At 43.3% G+C, this 18,509-nt stretch overlaps 1 protein-coding gene across 1 annotated transcript in view; it reads right to left on the bottom strand.

Moving 5' to 3' along the window:
* The window catches only part of WWC1 (WW and C2 domain containing 1), a 66,679-nt gene that overhangs the window by 17,107 nt on the left and 31,063 nt on the right, over positions 1–18,509 (bottom strand). Inside the window, exons 3-10 of the mRNA XM_065030098.1 lie at positions 14,142–14,345; positions 12,393–12,469; positions 11,526–11,605; positions 10,466–10,595; positions 9,858–10,004; positions 8,769–8,842; positions 3,437–3,679; positions 1,885–1,974 (exon numbers count right to left, since the gene is read on the bottom strand). Of these exons, the coding sequence (XP_064886170.1) occupies positions 1,885–1,974; positions 3,437–3,679; positions 8,769–8,842; positions 9,858–10,004; positions 10,466–10,595; positions 11,526–11,605; positions 12,393–12,469; positions 14,142–14,345 (1,045 nt within the window). The remainder of the gene's footprint in view (positions 1–1,884; positions 1,975–3,436; positions 3,680–8,768; positions 8,843–9,857; positions 10,005–10,465; positions 10,596–11,525; positions 11,606–12,392; positions 12,470–14,141; positions 14,346–18,509) is intronic.

The following is an 18,509-nucleotide window of genomic DNA, read 5'->3' as shown; positions in this document are numbered from 1 at the left end:
CCTTGTGGAAATTTCCTTCCATTTGCCTCAATCTCGGACCCCCAGCCAAAAGGCAACAGCACAACTCTCTGGAAACCCGGCAGGATTTACCTACGGGAAAGAGGAATCCAGGGCCAGGAGAGCAAGAGTTGGGGCTGGGCTGTGAAATCAGTTCTCGTGAATTATTTATTCCTAGAGATGTAGTTTCAGAATGTAACTGACAGCAAAATTAATTTTAAGCAGGTGCTGAATAGAAGCCTCTTCAGACGAGAAAGCCCAGACACCACAGCACACTGTTTTCTGCTCAAGAGACCCAACAAATCCTCCAGTACCAACTACAACATATACCAGCCCTAGAAATTCCATTTAAACCAACACTCCTGCTCCAGATATTAAATACCTTGCCTGTTACTGACTGTGTATAAAGACCCTTAACCCTCACTTCAGATATGGATTACCTGTTAAAAAAATTCTGCATATGTATAAGTGGCTTAAGTTACCCACTGAAACACAGTGAGGATGTTAATAAGCCTAATAATCCCTTATTTATGGGCTAAAAGCTAGAAGCTGCATCCATACAATTATGCCCATGACCTTATGAGAAAAAGGCAAGTAGGCAGAATTTAGTATAATTTTGGCACAAAATGTCTTCTGCATTTGTATGACAGATGTGCACTGTATCATGTTTGTTCAAAAAAGCTTTTGGTTGAAACGTAACTGGAACACGTTAAATATTTTTGCATTTTGGTAATCTACATAGATCATGGCAGCAGTAACAAATTTACAGCTTTCCAATGTATTTCACTATTGAAAGGGAAAGTTTTTTATTAATCTTTTCCCTGTCAAAAAACTGGGCTCAGCTTCATTTTGTGCATACCTTTGAATGCCAGACATTTTGCATGATGGGGTTAATTACAAATGCTTATTCTTATGAAGGAGCATGCCAAGAACACTGGCCACATAGTTAGGAAGAAATTAGTTTCACATGCTTCTCAGTCACCTCAAAAGATCCCTAATCAGCTAGATGAAATGAAAATAGGATGCATTTCCACTGCATAAGAGCATCACAGATAGCTATTCTCCATGGTGGCTTATTTACATGTCAGTCTTGCACTATGATTTCTTTCCAGTGTTTTCGGTGTCATCTTCACAAAATGAAACAGAATCCAAGCGGAGCAGAAGCTACAAACAGAGTAAATTCAGTACACACCGAGAGGAAAAACCTCAGCCAAACAAAAACTTCACCAAACTCTCTTCCTAATCAAAATTATAAAAGCATAGTTTAAGCTCATGATGATTTGGCCTTACTGCCTGCAGTCGTGCATTTGTCTGAAAAAAGTAATCCTATGCTCTTCCAGAACTACAGCCTGAGCAACCAGACCACATTACGATTGCAGAAACATTTCTATATACCAAACGCACCACAAGAGATTCAGGGATATCTCAATACATTGTCTGCATTGCAAGCAACAGCACACTTGGAATTTAGAGAAATATTATCATGACAGTCATACATTAATGTGTAGTTGCATCACGAAGATTCACTTCACTTGCTGGGTGAATGTTAAGCTGTCTTTAACATACTTTATGAATATCATACTTCAGCAATTCAAACGTCAGTAAAAAACCTCAGTTATCGCTAGTCACCTAAATGCTACATGTCAAAAATGGAAGGGATCACAGAAATTCCTCCTGTTGTCACACAGAGGCACCACCACATCTAAACCGAGTGGGATGTATAATCCTCGAGGCTGCTCTTTCCATTGACTACACAGGGGTCTGAGGTCAGGGCTGTAACTGAGAGGCCTTTTAGACGTCTCGGCTGGGAGATGAAATCGTTAGCAGAAAAAGGCAGTTACACGGTGTGCAGGGAAAGCACCCACAGCGCCTGTAAAAGGTACGTACCTCTTCAGCTGCGTGTGCAACATCGCTACGAGTCGTGTCGTTTCCTCCAGTTCTCGGACAAGCTGATTTCTTTTGCTATTCAATTTCAGTCTAAGAGAAGATAGAAGAAGATGAGCTAAAGCTCCTACTTAAAATGAGAAATAAAGGAAAATTCTATTTTTTCTATGAAATCCTACAAAAGTTAAGAATACAGAGTTTAATGAGGGTCAGAATTTGGTCAAGATACGTAGGTATTTACGACTTCCAATACTCTTAAAATGTGGAACTCAATCCTGCAAACATTCACAATGGAAAATAATTAGAGCTAGTACTATAAAAGTTAATGTTTCTAGGATCAGCTCTCAAAAAAAGTCTGTCTGATTTTGCTTGTTATACACTATTGCATTCTTGTATTTACCATGCTAATAAAGGTGTAAATGCTTTCACCTGCTTTCAGTAAGGTCTATGGATGACTAAGGTTTACATGATTTAGTTATTAACCACCTCATTGGGGCTTTACATGGGTTATGGACTTCAGCAACATCTCAGTTTTATTTCACACCTGAACTGGTTTGAGAGACAAACATGCACGTGGGTGCTCATACCCTGACTTAATAGGCCTCTGGGCAAGAAATCCTTCTCCAGAAATGTGCTGTTTCTTAGGCACACTAGAACAGGACCACATTCCTAAACATCACAAATGCAAGTGTTCATCTTATGGCAAGACCAGAAACATTTGTCGAACCACAGATCTTTCGGGATGGTAAAAGTCCTGCAGCTGAAACATCTGAGATGCCTATATTTTTTCCAGCATGATAAAACCATGAAAAGGCTATGTAGAAAACTGGCATAGTCTGGACACTGAGCATGTAGAAGAAATGAAAATATAAAGCCACAGCACTAGTGAATGCAACATGCCTATTCCATATATATCCAGGAGGCTGCAGCTAAAAGTAACATTGCTGTAGCCACCCACATCCAGATTGTAAAGCGCGTGCAGGCAGTGCCTAATGCAGTATTCATCCTCACTGTACATTCTCTTGAGATCGCCCCCTGCAACACAAGTAAAATTAGGGAGGATAGCTGGCATTTTTTTCAGCTCATTTTGATTCACAGGATATTCCATGCAACACCCACAGCCCTGTCAAATACCAGTTCCTACAGGAATCACAGCCGAGGATGCTCAGAACAAACAGCAAATTTTAAAAATTTAAAATTCCATCTGTTGACATTTACCGAGCTCCAGACTGCACAGCAACTGCCGAAGCTGCTGCGAGGTGCTGGCTGCATACAGAAACATCGTAGTACGCTAACATCATCCTGGGCTATTTCGAGCATTTCTCACATTCTCACAGAGGATCCATTTGTAGGAACAACAACCTTTCCCCGCTTGGGGAGGAAGCCTTGCAGGCGGTTCCTTTTGGGAGATGACTTCAGAAACTTCCTAAGCAGAAGCAGTCTCCTGGCAATCCGTGGGCACGCTGCTATCAGCATCCAGTCGGGGATGCTGCTGCTTGTTCCCGATTGCCTCTTGTCCACCAAGGCGAGCTCTGTCCTGCACCCGGGAACCTACCTCTCAGTGAGAGCTTTGCTCTGCGTGTCTCTAGCAGCCTGAAGGTCTTCCTCCAGCCGCCTTCTCTCCGTCTCCAGTCTTTCCACTTCTCCTCGAGTCCATTTTCTGGGGCTAATAAATCGCATTTCTTTTAAGAGCTCCTCCTTCTCATTAATTAATATGAGACGATCCCGCTCAGAGTCCAGCACACCAGGCCAGGCCTCGCTGTCAAGCTTAGCCAGTTGTATCTTCAGGTTTGCTATTCTGAAAAAAAAATAAACCCAAAAAAGCAGTTATTCCACGAGGACTGTCTGAGCGGCTTGCTGCAGAGACACACAAAGGTGTACCATGACCAAACACATCTCCCCTGCCCTGAAGGAGGCTCAGAGCTCAGGGACAACCACCCTCACGCCCTCCTTACCAGGGTGTTGTAAAGTGACGGCACCATCGGGAGGTGGACACGCAGAATGGGATTTTAACTCAGGTTTGCTCCCCACGGTGAGCTAATCTGCAGCGTCCACCAGTCACGGAATAGTGTATCAGATATTCCGGATCTCAAAAAAAGGTGTCATTTACACTATAGGGTGTTTCACATGCCTTACAGCTAATGACCTCACAGTACTTGCTGTGGAGAGTATTTTGTGGTAAATATCTGATCTATAAACAGTTTTATGGAAAAGAACTGTATATTCTCCTTATACGATCCAGAAAGGCTGATAAAGATCGGTGGTTACTCAAAAGTTTAGAAACTGATTTTGTCTTTACAATGAGGAAGATGATCACACGCATGCTGCTGCTGGAACAATCCAGGTGCTGACTCAGCACGAAGCATCTGGGACACGTTAAATAGTGATGCTGCTTCTGGTGCAGCCTGTGCCTGGGGATGTGAAGAGTCCAAGAGGCAGCAGGATCCCACCAACATCCACAGCCACTTATTTGCATGAAATTTAAAGTCTATTTTCATTAGAGGTATCACCCCAGATTTCAGTTTCAAGTCTGCATCACTAATCCTTCAGCACTATCACATCATCTCAGGAAGGAAGATGATTACTAAAAGCAACAGCAATACCGATCTAGAATTCGGCAAGAGCTTTGACTGAGAGCAGAGGAGAGCACAGCTCGTGGTGGGTAAGGAGCCCGCTCACTCAACTATCTACCCATGCCTCATTTCCCAAATATCTGGGAATGTGGAGCCCAGCTGGCTCCGCAATGCAACACACAGAGGGAAGCAAAAAGCCAGCAGCAGGCCAGGATACAGAACCAAGGGCAGTCCTGTCAGTCTGCCCAAGGATGCCGTCTCCTTTGGACTCATCACCTACATCTCCTAATGACCTGGTGGGATGATCATGGTCATTTGGTGAGAAACAATAGTATAGATAAAGCTGAGAAAGAGTTACTAAGGACTTGCATTTGTGGAACTCGCACAATCAAACGTGATTTGACTGGGGAGCAGGGAACGGGGAGGGCAGAATGGGCTGAGGGGGAGGAAATCACAAAAGCTTACAAGGCAAACAAGGAGAAAAAGTGTCTTGCGATATAAGACGAGCTATTTGCAAAAATAATTCACCCGACTGAAGACCAGAGAGTCAAGGCATGCATGGCCCTTCACTTGATTAGCTCACGTTAATCTCTCACTCAGGTTTAGTAAATACGTAAGAAATGGAAGTGAAATGCTGTACGTGTAAAACAAAAGTCCAATATTCATCTCCCTTTGAAAAGGGCTTTGTGATCTGGTGACAGAATTACCGGCCTTAAATTGGGCACAACAAATAGTTGTGGGTACTAATCTGGGATTCATCTCTTTCTGGAGCCTGGTTTGTGCTACAGAAGCGCCCAGGATGGTGCCACCTCCTGCCGCAAACCAGCACACATGCAGGCAGAGAGCAAACTGAATGCCAACTAGCAAAATCAAAGTGTGTGGAGTAAGTAATAAGATGCAGATCTGGGCAGCAGCAGTTACACGACTGCTGAATGGCCTGGAAGAATAAACCTTTGTCTTCCAAGCTCCGGAGGCCAAGAGGAACTCAAGCCCGAGCGAGCCTGTGAAGGATTAGGCTCACACAGGCTGACCTGCCTCCTCCGGCCCAGGAGAGCGACTAGAGATCACTTTTCTGAAGAGAAGCCTCACCTTCTGTAAACCCATTTCCCACAGCAGGTTGCTTACTCTAATTAAAGTTCCATAATTGATAGATATTCAGCTCTACTATTTTTAGGTCTTCCTAGGAGCCGTTTTGTTTTTGAGCGCCTGATTAAGTGCAACACTGTGCTCCAACGAAGAATTAACAGTGGCATTAATTCATAATCCAAGAATTCCTCTGTGCATTTTGAAGGGATATGAGTTTAAGAGGATTGGCTGGCATTAATCTGATCACTTTTGGCATACATTTGCATGGATATGGCTTTTCCACTGGAATTCGTTCTCTATGCATTTCCGAGCCTAACAGCTTTGTTAAACTAACCTCAAGTTTTACCCCGCTTTGTAAACGATCATCCTTTTTCAGTTAAAAGGAGGTTTATGTATTCTATTTTTCCAATAAAACAGACCATTACAAAAGAAATGCTCTGCAGACTGTCTGGCACTTGGCTGAAAACTCCGGCCTTTCAGCACTCGCTGACCGAGCCTGACCTGCAGCGCTGCACAAACCCGCAGCGCGGTCACACCGGCCTCAACGGCCACTGCCCTGCAAGACCGAACAAAATACAGAGCCAGAACCTCAGGTTTCATTTAACTGTTTTCTTTTTACCTAGAAAAGGTAGGTAGAGGATTTATTCATTGCCATATCAAGTCTCTTTTTTTTTAGTGGGGAAAGCTGGTACTTATCTGTGACAAAGGCATAACACATACAGTTTTAGTCTCTTTGGAGATCGTTCGGAGCGCATGTATCTCTACAGAAGTGCACACTAAGATGTGTATCCATAACCAGTATTAATGATCCTATATTAGATCAGCCCCTGTTCTTCAGAAAAAAAAAAAATCAAAGTGGGAGGTGCGGTCTAAAAACTGACCAGTCAAATACCCACCAGTGTTGTAATGCTGCTGAATGTGACGTTAAGATATTCCAGTTTAGGAGATGATAAGACATACTTTCAAAATCTTCACCAGTCACATGAATCTCAAGCTGAAAGTTTAACTGTTGATGGAACTAAAGCAGTGCCCAGAGTGCAAGTGCTACGCAACTGAGTTACTGCAGCGTGTCTGAAACCGTACAACACAATTCAGTTGCATCTCTGATCACAGCTATGCCGCAGTCGCTATCTCCTTGCAGAGATGTGACATGGACATCGCCCTTGACATTATACCCATTATCAGTTTCCAATCCAATTAAGCTAAAGGTTTGTCACTGCAGTTGCCCTTTGTTCTTTTTTGCAGGTTTAACGTTATCTGCTTTAGGGCTCTCATCTCACTGAGCTGTGGAAGGAAAGGACTTTGTGGTGGGTGAGGGAACATGCAGACTTGTACTCTGGCAGTTACGGGTGGTGAAGTTCAGCAAGATATTCACCTACATCTGTGCCTTCAGTCTGATTCACAGCCACGGTGTAAACAGTTCACTTTCAAAACCATCAGCCCCTTATAAAGCTGGTAGTTCTAACTTAATTCATATGGGATCATCTTGATTTGGGGCCTTAAGTTCTACCTTTCCAGATAACTTTTAGCTCCCTTCACAACACGTGCAAGGGCAAAGCACTTGTCCTTCTACTGCATTTTTGGAACATTTTAACATGCTGCTGAGGGGACAGGAAACACTTCTCACATCACAGGGAGGAATTCTGACAGGAGATGAAGGTTCCTTGTGAGTCACTGCATCCATAGTATTGTTCCAGCTTAAAACCAGCTCAGGTATTTGTTTCTGCAGCTCCTACTAAAGACCATGCCAAAACCACAGTGCTCTGATAGCTGGAGATCTTTTCATTTTGGCATCAATTATTCATGCCCATTCAAACTCATCCTTCCTCACAATAATGTTTCTTAAACTCTGAGAAAATCTATTGATAACCTAAGACAGACATGAAGTATCAAACCTTTAACTGCAAGAATGCCTTTCATCATTACTTCCAATGAACTATTGTTCTGTGTCTGTAAAGTTCTGTCTCTTTTTAAAGAGCATATTAATTATCTTCTCTGATTTCTCATCATTCACTTGCCCCACCTTGGAAAAGACACAGGCTAAAGTAAGAGTGCTCCACTTCAACCTGAAGGTGTAAAGTCGGTGTGAGTTAAACCACAATCTTCAGCAAAGCTGAAAAGTAAAAAGCCGCTTTAGCACTAAAAAATTAACCGCTGGAGGACTAATAATTTTAACATTGTTTTAAAAAGTCACAGAATTATTTGAATGTCAAGGTAGTTTGGCAAATCTTGGATTGGCAAAATAGACAGTTCTGATAAAATTGCTCTACCTAGGAAGAAAAGTGTAAGCTCACATCAAAGGCAGCTTAGGCACACACAGACCTTGACAGCTGCCACAGATACAGATCCAGTTTTATGACACTGAAAAACATGGACAACCAACTGTGCCAATATACTAAAATGAAAACACTAAGAGTAACCTCAGCCTGAAAGTCTCCAGAGACGGGGGAAAAATCCTTTTCTTCACGCATATCCCATGGACAGATTGTACCACGCAGCTGAATTTTGTTACTCCGGAATTGCAAAGTCCCACTAGATCAGGCAAAACTCAAGTCACCACCGCTGATGGTTACATCGTTGGACAAGGACTAGGCCAGTCAAAGTCTAAATCATAATGCTTGGTGGTTTTTCATTTAATAGCTGAGTTAGCTATTATCTATTAAAAAAGTAAATTCCAGAAAACTTTTGCTTAAATTGGCCTGTTAAGTAGGCACAAATTTTTTAAATCTATTCCTCATCCATCTCAGATCAGAGGGCAAGGGTGAATATTTACGTTCTTACAGAGAAGCAGACAAGCCCTGGAATTGTAGCCATTGACCATATTTTGATATGTGAGGTGTTAACACAATATACATTTTTCCTTATCAGTCTTAGAGCCATGCAAACATTCATTTCATTTTGAATAAGGCAAGGAGATGCCTTGCAATACAGCCTCCTTATTAGGAATGGGGAAGCATTAGCAAGAGGCAGCAAAACCACTTATGTCCCCACAGGTGTGGCCAGACAATTCTTCATCTATTAGTCACTCCTTAGTAATTTCTAGGATGGTTATTTATTTCTTGAATGATAATGCTGGCCCAGAAAGCCTATTGCTTCACTGGCTCAAAAATTACAATGTTTATTTAGCAGTGACGCTGGGTTTCAATCCGAGTGGCACCTTTCCTGGCGAAACGTATCTTCAGAGTGAGCTGTGCAACAGCCAAAGGGTGCAACAGTCCAAAGAATTACCTTCTCTTTGCTTCTTCATACTGGAGGCGTAACCTCACTTTCTCAGCCAACTGGTTATTGCTGCTGGTAATAAACTGAGACACAAAATATAAAATCAACAACTTAGTAACCACTCCTCTGTTGATGTTCCCAATTTAAATTGTGATGTTACAAGTTACACCTGTTCTTGTCAAAGAATGGAAAAATGTTTCCTTTGGTTAAATTTCTCATGATTGTTTCCAATGCTCAAGACCCCAGGGGATTCAGAGGCTCTTTTCTGGTCTGGTTTACCAGGCAAGAGAGTCTCCCACACCTATCTCAGGCTTCCAGCTTCATGCACACACAAGCAGCCTTACGATCTTTCTTAAATTGTGTTTGCAACCACTAATTGTGCTGCATTTTGTTTTGGACGTTATCTTGCTTTGGTTGTTAAGTCCTAAAGACCAGGGACATCCCATCACGACTAAACTTGCAGATATTTAGTCCTGTGTATGTTGCTGGCTGACAGTGGCTGCAGACGTGCATGTGAAGGTTCCCAGGAGAGGTTTCTGTGGCAATGCCCTGGGAGACACAGGATGCACCCACAGCACTGACCGAGTCCTTTCCCAGGACGCCACCACCCCGACAGCTGGGACCTTGTTCCACAAGCGGGACTGAAGGTTTATGAGCACTACAGATGTTTGATGGCATCAAAATACCTGCCCATACAGTGTCAGTCTCATCCATAACACACTAAAAGCCAAAGGTACTCTTAAGAAAGAGTCCTCCTTAGAACTCAGCCCGTAGGTAGCTGCTGAATGTTGTTTGTCTAGTTGCATATTGCTGCTGTAAGAGCTAAGGGAGTATTTGTATCAGCAAAAGCTACACCTACAGGCAAAATAAAACTTCCCTTTTATTCCCACCTGGGTTGTTCTGATAGGGACAGCATGGGGAAACAGCAGGTTGCCTTTGGAGATACATTAACACTACACACAAAAATGAAAGTTGCACTGAAGTTCAAAGCAGGAGAAGGTATAATTTCATAGTCACCTGCCCATGCTTGGAAACTCGTACTACACCTAGTTCAGAGGAATGTCCCCACGCGCCCTCGGTTTCTCACGCACTACTCACATTTCCCGACACGTCCGTCTGGGAGCTGACATCCAGGTACTGCCGGGGTAACGAGGGGCTGGAGCTTTCCACGGACACGCTGCTGGCCCACAGCTCTGACTGGGATCCTCTGTCATTCACAAAGCTGTCTTTTAACCTGGCTAAGCTCTAAAACCATAAAAAGCCATGAGATGAGCTCACTCCTGCTTGAAATACCTCGGCAGCTACATAACTTTAGCCTAAGCTACGTGATTAAGTCCTGGTTGTGTTTACTGTGTGCACTCAGACCCCACAAACAGGAGGTCGGGCACAGCAGGACTGCAGCTCCCACGGCATGAAGGAACCCCAGGCATTAGCGTAATATAGCTTCATTCCTGACCAAAAAACCCTGAGACAAACACTCATCTCTAAGCAAGTGCTTACTACTGTTAGTTGCTATATTTTATACTTCTTATTTCCAGGATACAAAGAACAAAAAGGCTGCAGTCCAACCGCAATACAGAACTAACTCATGTCAGTAAAAATCTCAAGTACATATCCGAAACACAAAATACTTACATTACTTCTCAGAAATCCAATCTGATAGCAATGGCGACACAGAATACTATAAAGCCATCCTGTCTCAATACCTGAATAAGGTCTTGCTTTTCCTTCTCCCCTGATGTGATGGCCTTCTTGAGAGCTTTCATTTCACTTAAGATGGCTTGTGCCTCATCAAGTTTGTAGCCACCTTGAGTATCAGACATTTTCATGTCAATTCTGCATGGAAATATAGAAAAAATACAGCAAGCTAACGCTTCATGAAGTCCAGTTAATTTAATCATCCTAGATGCCTGCATCATGACATTGATTTTTAAGAAAAAAACACACTCTGAAGTATAATAAAGACAACGGAAGGAACAAAGAACCTGACTTATCACTGCCTAAGCTACTCCACTCAGAAGTACATGAAAGTTCAGAAAGCTGATTTTGGCCATATCATCTGTTTTGACTCCTTAGGGAGGACAAAGATGCACACAAAACCTCCAAACCTCGGGCTGACCGCTGCTACTTTGTTTCTAACCCAGAGAGGATCAATTTAGCCATCTATGAGAATTACGTTATTTTCAGTCACTATGTCAAAAACCAGGCACAGATCTCACACGTGTGGATGCGTTTCCTTGTGCAATGTAATTACGAGCCACCTCTTCCTTCGCTGTCCTCAGAAGAATTCTACTGCAGTTAATGTTTATAACACACAGGATTTTAACCAGTGACATTACTTAAAACATTCCAGATGTCTATTCATAAAAGATAAAGTACCTGAAACTTTTCCTCCCCTTCCACTCCACCCCAATTTTTTCCTCAGTGCCCTAAAACATCAGTTCTTATAGTTAAGACAATAGGCTGGAATGTGCCACCTGTATTGAGCAATACTGAGTAAACCAGAATGCCATTTAACTGGCAAGATCTTGGTTCTAACTCTTTTTGCCATGAAGCTGGTTCTGATGTGGTAAATCACGTACAGGTCTTGATTTGAGAGAACCACCTCCGTATCTGTGTGCTGCTTTCAGCTGCATTTGCCAAAGATAGCAGCAGCAACACATTTCAGCTTATGCTATTAGGCCAGCTAATTATAAATGTGGAAGGGCATGCATTACAAGCCAGAGATGTTCTAGACGGAAAATAAGATCTTGAGAAGAAACTTACTTCTTCAGTGTTTGAAATCCATGTTCTTTGTACTGGAGTTCTTGTTTCATGTGAGCTACTTCTCTCTTGAGTTTATTAACCTGTAACAAGGTGTCACATTTTTACAGTGATGAATATTAGGTACACATTTATATGAACATTTAGGTGCAGCACTACCCATTCAATTCAAAACTTATTCAGTGTAGGCAGTATTCTAATCAGTTCATCTCGGCAGCAGCTAACAGCCCTGACTGCATCCCCATCAGGACGCTATCGCTGGCTGGGGATTTATCATGTACCCAGATATTACACCACTTAATAAGGGGCTCAAGGGAAGTTCCAGCCTCATAAGCAGAAAAGCCGAGAAAAAAATCAAAAGAGATAGGAATGAAACACACGTTGATTTTACTCAGTAATGTTTAAAACCTTCCCAGTCATTAAAAAAACATTAAGCATCAGGACAGGAGTTACACCGCAGCGACAGAAGCCATCCTCCAACATGCCAAACTAAAAGGCCCCACTGTGTGAGTAACACAGCAGGATGATAATACATATTGTAAATCCACTGACCCTACAGCTTGCTGTTTTATATTCCTCCACAGAGGCCAGACTGACCTACTTTGCTTTAGTCCTTTCTTCTGCCCAAACTGAGCTCTGCACGGGAGCAGCCGCTCGCAGCCCTGCCCACCCTGGGCCAGAACAGCTGCTGGTCCCTGGCAAACTCCTAAGACTGCAACATCTGAGAATCCTGATCAATTACCTCCTAGATTCAGAACAGCAACATGAGCTCTTTTAACTGCTTTGGCATCTCCTTTTAGTATTTGCCATGAGGTTTGGAAATACCCACAAACTACTCGTGGTAAGCAAAGGTCTGTTTGCACTACTTACCCTGGATTTTGTAGTAGCGATCTCTGCTTTGAGGATCTCCGGGTCATACTTGGAACTTGACGATGAGCCAGAGAGCACTAGAACAAACACAACACTCGGTTCAGCAGCTCTGCCCCCCTCCCTGCTCTTCTACCAGCCCATCACAAAGCAAGACCTCCCATCGCTCCTGCACACCCAGATCTCCGCACATTGTCGGTGCTTTTTTCAGATCTCTTCTCGCCCACCAAAGGCAGAGAAAAGCAACAGTGCAGTCAAGTACTCCACAACAAGTGTATAGTAAAGAGGCCAGAGCATGTCCTGCCTCTCCCAAGTCTTGATTTGTTCCAGGTTAACACACTTAACTCAGACTCCCAAACACATTCACTCCATTCAATAGCGTCATTTCCTGCATTTCCAAAGGCATTTAACGGAACTGAAGGGACATGCCTTGCATAAAGGTTTACCTTGTTTTGTTTTGTTTTAAGACTTTCTCATTGAGTAAACAACCCACTGAACGTTTAGAAACAAACTAAGAAACGCAAAGAATGAGAAGAAAAATCTGATGCCTTCTCGCAGCCTTGAGGACATGACCAATCATATAATGTGTCACACTGGATTAAATCAATCTCCCATTAAGAGCAGAATTTTCTCCTCAGCAGCGGTTAAAACCCTTCTGCTTCAGAAGGTACAGAAGCTCCCCAGTGTGCAATGTTGCCAGAGGCAGCTGGAGGCAAGGGAGATATCTTGATCCTTGCAGCCATCAGTTTATGCCCTATAAACCATGGGAAAGCATTTCCAGCTTTTTCTGTTCGGTTGTATTTTTAAAGACAGATCACATCACGCCAGAGTAATTCACGTTCCCAGTGTTCTCAGTGCACTGCTCTGGGGCACCAGCACTTGGGTAGAGAGCTCTTCAGAAAAGACCAAGAACTGAACTGCAGAGATGATGGACAGGACCCTAGTCAAACAATCCTTCAGTTGACACAAAACTACTTAAATACTTTTTAACATCAGGCACAGGATTAGCCGGTGGAATTCACCACCATAAAACACGACTGAGCAGGGGGAGGTCCGTCCATGGATGGGGCCAGCAAGAGCATAAAAAGTTGGCAATACTAAGGATTATAAAAAATATTCTGGAGAACTTGAAAAAAATAAATCCTCCTCTGGACATTTTCTAGCTCCTAACCAGTAAAAATAAGGAGGAAATTCGGCCATCTATACATTTCTGCACCAATCCTTGAAGCAACAGCTAGTGAGGAGCACACAACAATGTTCTTCATCCGCAGAGAGATAATCCACCTATGTTAGCTTTTATATGGCTTAATATACATAACCGTAGCTCCCCGAGACAGTCACTCAACTACCTTGGGGATGTTAAACTCCAAAAAGGCCTGGGAATGCTACCTGGGATGAGCTTTCTTGCCCTGTTTCTATACTTTGCACAGGGGAATCAAGGAAAATACCATATAACTTCATTCCTTCACACTGAGCCAACCTCCACATTTTTTCCCCCTTGTTGAAGTCCATGCTGAAAATGTGCGCCCCAAGTCCAGTGCCTGAGCCAACCACAATAGTGTTTCATGACAATCATCCTTTACCAAATAGGTGCTGGGCAGCTATTGCTTTTGGGTCAAACTGAGCAAACATGGAGAGTAACACAGCGTAACTCATCCCATGCTCTATCAGAGGAGCAGCTTCAAGCGTTTTACTGTCCCAGTGGGTTCATGACTGAACAAGTCACTGGATAAGAGTTCGTCGATTACTCACAGCTGGTCTGAGAGCCCAGTTTGTGCTCCCAAACATCGTGCAGCTGCCGATATTCTTGCTGGGCCAATTCAAGCCTCTGTTGTTTCACTTGATAAATCTCCTTCTGCGCAGCAATCGCCTCCTGGGCCAGGACAAGATAGTCTTTCAGCATATGCTCCTGCTCCCGCCGCCACTGCACACGAGGGTCTTCTATCTGTGTAGTTTCTTAGAGAGAAAACAAAAGGAGGCAAGATCAAGAGAAAGCAGGTTTGCATTGCTGCCTGGAGAAGCTCCGCCACTTCTGGCAATATTTTAAAATAGCCCCTTGCCCCATATCCTAACAGAAAAGTGGAATAAGGACATTTTCATTTTTTCTTAGGAGGTGACCACTGATCCGCAATGAACTCCAGCAAGTTCTGCCACGCTCAGTCACGGTGTAGAGCAATTCATGACAAAACCATCATACAACTCTCCAGCTCCTCTGCTGCTGAAGCCACCCTGGTTTTGCCTCTTAAAGTGTCCACACAAGCACATGCACACACAAGCTCTAAGATACTGACGTTGACTGTTGGACTTATCTTTATTGTAACTGCTTTATAACTAATAAAATACCTTTACTAGTTCACTGATAAAAAGCTTTCAGAACACTTCACTGCCACGTGACTGCATTATACTGCATCCGACAACATGAAAGGAATTAACAACTCTGGCTGCCAAGTGGCTTTTATCAAAAAGGGGAAAGAAAACCTTGCTCAGATTCCACAGGTAAGTAAAAACGAAGACTCATTAAATCACAGAATGTCTTCATGAAAGCATCTCAAATGACATTATATAAACAGCATCTCAGAAAAGGAGTAAACACTTCCCTCACTGAAAGCAGGCACACAGTAAATCACTGCAGAATGCACAAGGTGGAGTTTAAGAAAAATACTTTTTGGTAACATAGGCAACGCAGTCATGAACAGCTATACCACTTCCTTCTCCGTTACTCCAACACAACCATTACGCTGCTTTTCAGGTTCTAATCGTGAAAAAGGCGTAAGGTCACAGACACACAGCTACTCCTAATACTAATTAGGCAAATTTATTGTCAGTATTTGTCTCAGTTTTGTGAAGAAGTGTCCAAAATATTTCTCATTTCTCTTTCAAGGCCATTACATGTTCTCGCTTGGAACAGGTTCCAACACTCGAACGACTAAGTGCTCTAAATTGTCTAAACTCCTGTGCTTGAATAAGGATGCCTAGTTACCACATAATGAATAATTAATAAAAAGGAGCTACTTGAAACTATCAGTAGGAGTCTAATCTGCATATCTTAAAAGCCTCTTTAAATATTTAGTAAAAGCTGCCACGGTGGAAGGTACGAGCAGCTCTTACGCAAGTCAGGCATCAGACTAACACCACAATACACAGAGTGTAGGGAAGAGAACAGTCTGACAATAATCCTAGGAGCAGAACTAGAAATAAGGATTTTACCCAAGGGATGGACACTCAATCATTTTCTCAAGCTGTCCACGATCACACTGAGGAGAAAATTACAGGATACTCCAGTAAGAACTTGTTTTAACAGCATCCCAAGACCCAAAAGAACATATAGCATTTCAAGTTACATAGCAAAACTTCGAGAAGCTGCTAAAGATTTAAAAAAACCTTTAAAGATACTAACAGTATAGTTTGTAGAAGCATTTCAACAAAAAGTCTTTAATAGGTCTTGCTAGCACAAGCAACATGTCAGCTGAGGTAACACTAAAGATAAGCCCGGACCTGAAAAAACGCTCCAAAATAATGTGATGACAAGGCAGCTCCTTGTGGCAGGTGCAGGTGCTGGTGCCTCGCAGGGAGCACCAAGCTCGCTCTTGGAAGGAGCACGAGGAACGTCAGGGAGATGCAGCAGCGCATCAACTGCCAGTCTGAAAACCCCAGGCTCTGGTCTCTGTTCTTGCCCCCGAATGTCACCTTCCAGACAACCCACACCCAGGAGCAATCACTCCCTTGACTCCACCGCTGAAGCAGAGGGGAAAGTCACCACCAGTCACACAGCGAGCTGTCCCCATGTCCCTAGACCCGCTGCCCGGACCAGGCTGCACCAACAACCGTGACTCAGGGCTCTGAATTTCAAGCTTTCCAAGTATGTTGGCAACGTACCCACAACACTTTAATTCAGGACACTGGGTCATAAGTCTGCCTGTATCTATGGCTTCTTCAAGCTCGGTTCTTTCCACTTCTTCACTGAACTGGCAGCCCATTCTTCCTGTAATTGCAAGAAGGGCCCTGGAAGCTGCTGCAGGGAAATCCCTCCCTTATAACCAACCAGGAGGAAGACTATAAAAAATTCTACATAATCCCAAACACCGGGGTGATGTGGTGAAACCCTGACACTGCCCCAAGCACATCCACCAGCCCACAGAGCAAACACCTGGCAGCCAACCCATGGAGAGGATGGACAATGCACTGGGGTACCGCTTTGTTCCCATTTTTTTAAGTATTCACCTCAACATTTTCAGTAACCACAGCACTAACTGTATCCACATGATTGTAGCTTTCAGCTTTGGTTTTCAAACATGTAAAAACAATCTATGAAAGTGCTGGCCAAGGGCTCTCGATCTGCCCCAGATATTGAGAAATGCAAAAAGAAAAGATTCAAAAGTCAGATGAAAGGACAATAGAAATGCAGGCTATTACATCATTTGTTGTCTTGTGAATTTTTAGTTTAATGTTCAGCTTGTCATAAATAAATCTGATTGTTTCATGTCTGAAGAATGCAGTCTTACTATGCTTGCATCAGCACCTGGCAAGAAAATCATCATTTCTTTGTACAAATCAAATTCCAAATAAGTTCTCCCAGAGAAAGACACTCAGGGCTACACATTAATACTGTATTAGGCATATTCTGGGTACTCAATTCAATTTAATCGTATTTATTTTGCCTCAGAGAGGAGGTTAGAAGTGTTCTCTGTCTCATTTTTTAACGGCTGCTGTCTTTAGATTTAATTTAGGTCTGTCCTTGGGCTTGTTTCTGATAATTAGTCTCAAACACTTCACGTGTGCAGCAAGAACCAACAAGCCTACCTCTTCTTCACACCCTCTGATGGTGGTTCCTTCCTGCACAGGGAATCTGCAGGAGACCTTGGAGATGAAGGTTTTGGACACTGTGCAGAGGATACTTCAACATGAACCGTGAAGATGAGACTCCTGATTAGCTGACGCTAAGCGGATATGGTTAGCTTTATCATTATTTGGATTGGAGCTGGCAAAAGAAATGGAGTCATGATTTTGTTTTCTCTTATTTTTAACCTTTTAATTGAAATTCTAAGCACCCTATCGAATTGAAACTTTCGAAAAGCAACTGCTATTACCAGGTGTCAGCATGGCTTGAACCTTTCTCTGCATGCTCCTGAAGCCTGTGGTGCTTTGGAAAGGCAGGGACAAGGGGTAACTGCCCCGGACCACACAGGGCTCAGACCTGCAACCAGATCTTTGGGCACTGACCAAACTCAAATGTACAACTAAGATCGTGTTTGGTTTGTTCACCTACATGCCGCAGCTCCTCCCACTTCTGTGTCACCAGCAAACTTACCGAGCAATCTCTGAAGTCCTGACTCTAAGCCATTTGTGAAGACATTGAAGAGCGCTGACCCTAAGATGGATCCCTGTGGAACCCGCTAGTCACCAGTCTGATATGACCCCCTTTACTAGAATCCTTTGAGCCCAGCCCATCAGCCAATTGCTCACCCGCTACACTGTGTGTTTACCCAGATGTGTGCTGGACATCTTGTCCAGGAGGAGACTGTGAGAGTATCAAAGGCTTTACTGAAATACAAAAAGACCACACTGACAGGCCTTACTTGGTCAACTAGGTGGGTAACCTTGTTGGAGAACTAAATTTTGTTAAGCAGGACTATCAGCGTGAACCTGTGCTGGCTGGGATCAATGACTGCATAGTCATTTAGATGTTTTTCAATAACTCCCAGAACAATCTTCTCCATGATTTTGCCCAGCACAGAAGTGAGGTTGACAGGCCTGTAGTTCCCAGGGTCACCCCTGTTGCCCTTCTTGTAGACTGGGATAACATTTGTCAGCTTCCATTTTCCTGGGACCTCTCCAGGAACATTGAAAAATCACAGAGAGAGGTCTCAGTATCACATTAGCCAGCTCTTTAAGCACCTTTGGGTGAATCCCAGCAGGCACCATTGACTTGTAGGGGCTGAGCTAGAGCAGCAAATCCCATACAAGTTCCAGACTGATTGGGAGTTTATCATTCTCACAGCCATGGTTTTCTCAGCCAGGGTTATGGGGGCCCCCAAGTCCATCATCAGTATTGAAAACGAGGGCAAAGAAAGCATTAAATATCTTTGCTTTGTCTATGTCCCTGTTAATAAGGTGACCGTG

This window comes from Columba livia, chromosome 14 (genome assembly GCF_036013475.1).
Source record: "Columba livia isolate bColLiv1 breed racing homer chromosome 14, bColLiv1.pat.W.v2, whole genome shotgun sequence".
Lineage (NCBI taxonomy): Eukaryota > Metazoa > Chordata > Aves > Columbiformes > Columbidae > Columba > Columba livia.
This window is presented reverse-complemented; position numbering and strand designations above follow the sequence as displayed.